General features: G+C 41.4%; 1 protein-coding gene across 3 annotated transcripts in view; it reads left to right on the top strand.

The window, feature by feature from the left end:
• Positions 1-7,500, top strand: part of LOC137995843 (GATOR2 complex protein WDR59-like) — a 41,540-nt gene that overhangs the window by 31,101 nt on the left and 2,939 nt on the right. For all 3 annotated transcript variants that reach the window (XM_068841325.1, XM_068841318.1, XM_068841321.1), the window contains 6 exons: positions 209-330; positions 1,064-1,255; positions 1,795-1,981; positions 3,025-3,200; positions 3,885-4,027; positions 5,658-5,765. In XM_068841325.1, the coding sequence (XP_068697426.1) occupies positions 209-330; positions 1,064-1,255; positions 1,795-1,981; positions 3,025-3,200; positions 3,885-4,027; positions 5,658-5,765 (928 nt within the window). The remainder of the gene's footprint in view (positions 1-208; positions 331-1,063; positions 1,256-1,794; positions 1,982-3,024; positions 3,201-3,884; positions 4,028-5,657; positions 5,766-7,500) is intronic.

Below are 7,500 nucleotides of genomic sequence, written 5' to 3'. Positions count from 1 at the left end.
TATAAACCGCTCTAATTGATGAAGTTCGAATTACTGTCTTGAAAAGATTGCATGGCAGACGTTACGAGCATTAGCCCTACATCAGAGCGAATTGATTTGCTCTGCAGAAGTGCTAACGCCCAAAACATCATCCATTTGATCTTTTCACGGTGACAATTCTACCTATATCAACTTGTTTAATTAATAAAACCAAAATTTCGCGTTGCAGCAAGAAGACGATGGACAGAAATACAGTGGGGTACCCTCTAGGAGCAGCGATGTTGGTCTGGTTGTGATTCGTGACGTCAGTGCAATGATGCCCATCCATCAGTCACTGGGTCAGGCATACACGTAAGTTTAAGGGAAGACCTTAGACAGCATTGACCAGAACCAGGTTGCTGACCAGCGGTTTTCGTTAAAACAATGGTATGCTGGGGGTGCTCAGTCTCGCGGGCTCAGAAAACCTGCTTGTGGTCATTGTTATTAAGGTTTTTCAAGTTTAAGACGGAAAGGATTATGTAGAAGGTTCTTTCAACGATTGCTTTTGCGTTCACTAAATTTTTTCGTGTTAGCTTTGTATTACATGACACTGACAATGGAATAGTCATGACATAAATTATAATTGGGAAAAAGGAACAAGGTAGTTGCAAGTGTAATTTGTAATGTTGAAGAGAATCAAAGCTTCAAGCTCGTAAACGACTAAAATAAATTGACACTGAAGCCACTTTTAAAAGTTTCATTTGCAAACAAGCAAGATGGCAAAAAAGCAGTCGCTTGAAATTTTCATGCAGTGGCTCAACAGAGAGTTCATTCGTCCTCAGTCGACATCCAGAATGAATTTGTGGGGAGGAGAACTCGAGAAGAACCTTTCTAAGAATAATTTGATGCAGAGTCTAGGAATAGAACCCGGTCCCCGTTGGTCAATGCGAGGCGAGGGCTCCAACCCTGCTCGCTTCTGAATGGAATGTGTATTCAGGAATCTGCTGCATAACTTACTGAATGGTTATTCCAGGATTTCATACAAAATGATCACTGTGGAATTTGCTTCTTTTAATTTCACGTGTATGGTAACCTTCATTTTAAGGCTGGAAGGAAATAACATCTCTGAGATTTGCAAGAAGAACCTGGCCGCTGCCATGACAACAGGACGCAAAGACCTTGTACAAACGTGGTCTCTTTTCAGCTTGGTGCTCGACGAAAAGTTGGCGCCCTCAGACTCCATGGACGAGTCGCCCTGGGCACTTCATCCATTTGGCAAGAAATTGGTTAGTTCCCTGTAAGTACAAAAACACTGCTGTGGTCATTGTTGTAATAAATGTAATGGCCAACGAGCGATCCGAGCAAAAAGGATCCGACAGGTTTTTCTCTGGGTACTCCGGTTTTCCCCTCTCCACAAAAACCAATATTTGATTTGATTTGAGTTAATTTCAGTAGTGTCCCAGATTAGTGCTCTAGTGCTAAATCCATTGACACTTAAATAAAGTAGTTATTGTTGTTGTTGTTGTTGTTGTTGTTGTTATTATTATTATTATTATTATTATTATTATTATTATTATTATTATTATTATTATTATTATTATTATTATTATGATGTTATTCGATTCTTTCCAGTTGTCGGGTGTTTTACTGGGTAATGTTTATTGTGTCTCAGCAACTCCCCGTAGGTTAGAGACACAACACCTTCCGCAACAGGTGATGATGATGATGATGATGATGATGATGATGATTATTATTATTATATTATTGTTGTTATTAGTATTATCAGGCGTCAAGGTCATCCTCTAACAGTGACTTTTCTTTTGCGGTCAAACACAGCATGGCTTATTACTTAAGCATCCGGGATATCCAGACTTTGGGGATGTTGTCATGTGTGCTAGCGCATCACTCGCTCCCAGACTCTTTCAAACCCCCAAAACTCAGCTTTAAGCCTGAGGTGATTCCATCAAGCAAGCCATTTGCCTTTGGCTCTTCACCGCCGTTTTCTAACGATGTCCCCTCTCAGGTAAGCAGGATATGATACGTTTTGTTATCCCTTACTCTAAGTGGAGGGAAATACCGTAAAACAATGGAACACAGAAAGTTCTTTCTAAATCCTTCATCAGTTAAGTGACATCCAAATCGTTAAAAGAGTTCTTTACAGAAACCAAACGGAATGCTGTAGGTTGAGGGGACCCGTCTATAACAGGGCATAAAAGGAGACTCGGTGCATTTTAGGGTATAACCCCACAGAAAAAAGAACACTGGCACTTGTGTTTTTAGAAACTCGCGTTCAAGTTCTTTCTATGCGCCTGCCTGCAACGTAGGCTTTAATACTCCAGCATGGAGCAAGATTATAAAACTGCGCCACTCGTGACAAAATGTCGCGGCATCAGGCAGTGTTGTTCGCCTGTTGGTCTTTCATTTTTTTCATTCACACGTAACATGTCAGATGAGAGCGGACAATTGTTAACAACCAATCCACGTAATATTCGCAAAAGAGTTAAAAACAAAGCTCGACCCCACAAGCATGTCAGTGCTTTTAAACATTATCGTCTTTAAATAAATATTGCGTATGTATGTAGATTGTTTGGTGAGGGCTGTTTAATACAGCGACATAATCTCGCGTTACTTGGTGCAGGCGTCCCAGAGTGACCCTCAAACCATCACCTTAACCGGAAAACGTAAAATGGCGGCTATCTTGTCATTCCTTGGAACGAAATTGTACACGAAGGGAGGCTAGACTGGGCTTATTAGCATTCGAACGAAAAAAAATTAGCCACCTATATGAAAGCAGTCTATTATACAAAAACAAATAAACAAAAATCCTTTAAATTTGTTTGAGAGACAAATTTAACAAGACTGACCATTAGCAATCGCTCGATATTCAAGCCCCTTGTGTCATCTGGTGCTCGAAGAACTTCTTTAAGCGGACTTTAATCCTGAAAGTCGGAGGTCCGGCAATTGAGGAACCACATCCCAGGAAAACCTTGGCTGATGAAACGTAAAAGCTACAGACATGTGCAAACACAAAAATAGTAATAATAGAATCATTTTCTTGTTTGTCAGTCGGTGAAGCGTCCTAAATCCCTGCGGAATGTCACTGATCATTTGCATCACGATTCGCCACCAAATGAGTGGAGTGAGGTGTCGTTTCCTCTGAGTGGTGGGTGGTCTCCTCCAGTTTTCATAAGAACAAAGGATCCAAGAGAGGAAGAGCGGAAACAATACGAAAACGACTGCAGGTGAGTAAGGCTTGCGAAACCTTGATGACAGCGTAGTTTTGTTTGAAGTAACGTCCAAATTAAAGACATAAAAGAACCTCCAGACTCATTCCACAGCCCATACACAGAGCAGGGCACTGCCGATTCAGCTCCACCTCGCCTTGTTAATAGCCAGCAGCTTGCCTTTATCTAGCAGGAGCACTAAAATTCAGCTATATCAAGCAAATTGATACCTACTTAGGCTAGAGCTGAAAGCTGACCGGACATGAAGCGATTTGCTCTGACAAATGTCTAACACGCAAAACATCAGCTTTTCATGCAATTTCCCTACGGAGGTCAGTTCACTCTTATCAGCTCCGATACTACCAAATTTCGAGCTTCATTCACCTCCCGAAGCAGCACCACGGTTTCCTTAGAAAATTTTTTTTTTTTTGCGCTATCCTGAGATTTATCGGAATTGTTCCTTTCCATACATGGTCCTACCTGCTTCAAAATCTAACTACAACCGAAAGGCGTCGGTATGACTCAGCAGGGCTGGTTGTATGGTCGATTTTGTTCCCTTTACGATTTTGAAGGTCTTTCCCGCTTTGGTCGCTGAGTGAGGTGTTAACGGAGTCAAGCTTTTTGGCGTTAAGTTTAAGAGATTTACAACCAAGCGTTATTGCAAAAAATTGAGGTTCACAACATGCATTTGTTCTTTTACAGATTCGTTGATGTTGCACAGCTTAAACTGCATGACCATTTCATAAAACAGTACGCTGATGTTCTGTACCGCTGGAATTTGCTGGGTAAAAGAGCTGAAGTAACCAAGTTCTTAAGTGAGCCGCAACCTCCTCACAGGGGCGTAGGTCAGTGAATTATAGACATGGAAACGTTGTGATAACGTGGCGCAAAACGACGGCGATAATTTAGCGAACGTTCCACCCTCAGCCGCAGCGTAATCAATCACTTATGTCCAGAAATTGAATGCAAGGAATTAGATACAGGCCTATTTTTGATATTTAACACGAAGTGCCCGTTAGGAGTAAGCATTTGCCAGTACCTATTCCCCGACAGTAAGGGAAGTGTTAGGCCGCAGGGCTCGTCGCAATTTCGCAAATTTTAGTCGCAAAATTGTCGCGCTGCACTGTGTTGTCAGCGGTTTAGCAAAACAAAATGTGAGCCCGCAATCAAGTTGTGTGTAAAGAAACCGCTAAAAATGGCGAATGACGGAAGGAATGGAGCTAAATAGACCATTTTACGGAAGACCTTAGACAGCAATGACCAGAACCAGGTTGCTGCCCAGCGGTTTTCGTTAAAACAATGGTTTGCTGGGGGTGCTTAGTCTCGCGGGCTCAGAAAACCTGGTTGTGGTCATTGGTATTTAAGGTTTTTCCCATTTTACAGTTGTGCGCTTAGTTACCTGGCCTATGAATGAAAGTAAGGCTTGAATTAACCTTGTTTTGATAGAAACCTAACTGCTTTTCTTTTGTAAATTCTTACTAATTAGCATGACTAATGTATCATAACAAGGTCAACTCTAGCCTCACTTTCATTTAAAGGCCGGGTAACTAAGCAGACAACTGTAAAGAGGTCTATTACGCTACAATAGCCCTTTTCACGGTTAGTTTTTCTCATTTGTATTACAATATAATCTACCATGTGTATGAGGCAATTTCGGGCCATTTTGTAGTTTTAACCCGAAATTGCCTCGCATCCACGTTAGATTACATTGTAAGGCAAATAAGAAAAACTAACCGTGAAAAGGGCTATTACGCTATCTTCAAAGTGAAAGAAAATTCACGGCGAGAAGCAAACTAATTGTGTAATTTCTTTCTTTATTAATTTTGCAAAAACCGCAGCAACTGCTAACCCTCAACTGTTTACCTTAACTTCAGAAGGGTTAGGGAAGTGTAGAGGACACTTTTTGTCTGTAATCGTCTGTACACGTAGAAACGAGTGATTGTTGAAGTTGGGGAGAAGAGCAAAGGGACACTTCGTGACGCTTATTGAAATCTGCGTGCATCTAATTACTTGCATTTCGGGACATTTCTGGTCTCAACGTGATAAGTGGAGCAGGGAAAAACGCCAAATCGGGTTCATTCACCTCAGGAAAGCCAGCCATCTTTCATACAATTTCTGGTTGCTGAATTCCAAGGCCAAGTGAATGGCAGTTTGGTTTCTTAATGGGTTTGGAAACTGGGACGAAGCAATTTTTGCCATTGCAATCTGAAACGAATGCAGAAAAGCTAAGGAGGGAAAGTAACGGGAAGAAAATTGCAGCTTTCCGAAAAAGCGAAAAAGTCTATTTTTTTTTCCGAGCAATACCCGCTTACCCGCTAGGCGGGTTAGAACAACTCCTACTGCTTTTGACTTCCTCCGCGCAAAAGATTGCACCCACTGTGTCTACAATGTTTGTGGTTAAGAGAGTTATCCTGCTCGAAAATATTTTCATCCGAATCTTAGCAACGTTCCTGTTTTGATTTTTTTTTTTTGTAGAATTCGGTACGCGTTGTTGCAATTGTTCACAGAAGCTCCGTGGAGCTCAATGCGGTTCCTGTAAATCGTTTGGACTTCAGTGTGTGATATGTCATGTGGCCGTTAGGGGTAAGCGCCGATAAAACATTATTTGGTTTGCATTTGACCTTCCACTCCGTGTCCCGGATGATGTTCTTATAAACAGGGTAGTATAACGGTAACAAGTTGTTGCAGTGTTTTTTAGTCAGTTGAGGTTCTAGGATTGCTTTAGCGTTCCCATCACGCCCCACTTTCCTTGTTCCCTGCTTACCTCCCTCTATACAATTGGGACTTTTAAGATCTACGAGGGCGACGGTCGACGAAAACGTCACCTCAAAATACAACTTGACTCTATCATAAGTCTTCCGCGATTATTCAGTCTCGTTCACGTCCTATAATATAGGCGAAGTATCCTAAAAGTAAATTTGTACAAGCGGTTTCAGAGTGAAAACAGAGAATGAAAGTTGTAGTCAAAACCTCAAATTTGGTGAGTTCACGTCGCCGTTATGCAGAGGACCGGAAACATACTTGCTAAAATCCGTGCTGCACGTGCGGCACAATTATTTATGCCTTTTAACCAATGACATTGTTTTGTGGCGTTGTCGTAGTCATAGCCGTCGTCGTCTCTTAACCCTTTCACCCCTAAACCGGCCATACTTAGTATTTTACTCTGTCTAACAGCAGACATTTTACTCGTCAATGGCGAACCCTTGGGAGTCAATGGGTTAAACTCCCTAATCTTGATAGAAGGGAAAGACACACTAACCCCTACCCCCTCTCCCTCGCGGATGCGGACGGCTTTTTCCGTAACTATGAGGACAATAGAGTGATTTTCAATTGAGTGTCGAAAGTAATTAGCGAATTGCTTTGGTTTATGATTACTTCACTCAGTGATTGCTTCAAAGTTCTCGCGCCACTTTTTCAACCAATCAGAAGTGAAACCAAAACCAATCGTGGCTCGCTCGTTCACATTTTCCCGCGCTTTGTTTCGGCTACGTGTAATTACTGCGAATTTTGATTGGTTTACTGGATTGTCTCTGTCCTTTTTGATTGGTCAAAGTAATTACTTTGGTTTTGGTTTTACGACACTCAATTGAAAATCGCTCTAAGAATAACAACAATAACACTGATAATACATTTTTTTTGGAGGGAAAAGTTGAAGGTTAGAAAGGAAAGAATGTACGACGGACAACGAACAACCCAGGGAATGATTGAATTATTTAAGTATCAGTCTTGTTTAGCTGAGCGCTAAATTTAGTCAAATCACACGACATGAAAGCATCACGTGATGGCTTTTGGTGAGAGAGGAAAACCGGAGCAATCGGAGAGAAACCTGTCGAAGCAGAGTAGAGAATCAATCAATGACTAAAAATTTTGAGGGAATGGTTTTAATTTATCATTTGAAATATCGAATAGGCCATTTTACAGTTGTTAGCTCAGTGACCTAGCCTATGAATGGCTCCGAGGCTGCCGGTTACCTGGTATTGATACGGTCAACACTTATGGCCATCCGTCAAACTGACATTGGACATTTCCTTACAGTTACACGACGCAACATCCCATCTTAATATGAGAAGCTTATCGCTGTTAAAAAGAATGAAAATAGGCAGAATAAGAGCTTTAGTTCAACAAGAAATAGCGTTTCTAAGCAAAGCCGCGCTGATCTACAGTATTTAGGTCTAAAAACCACTTTGAAGACGGTTAGTTTTTACTTGTTTTGATGTGTACTACTATGTCAATACTCTAAAAAATTCGATTTTCCAGGAGCTTGTCTCGTTAGTCTATTGGATACTGGAATATGCAAGGAGAACCCATCGATCCGGGT

The sequence above is a fragment of the Montipora foliosa genome, chromosome 1 (assembly GCF_036669935.1).
Source record: "Montipora foliosa isolate CH-2021 chromosome 1, ASM3666993v2, whole genome shotgun sequence".
Lineage (NCBI taxonomy): Eukaryota > Metazoa > Cnidaria > Anthozoa > Scleractinia > Acroporidae > Montipora > Montipora foliosa.
The sequence above is the reverse complement of the archived record's forward strand: the minus strand, read 5'-3'. Positions and strand labels throughout refer to the sequence as shown.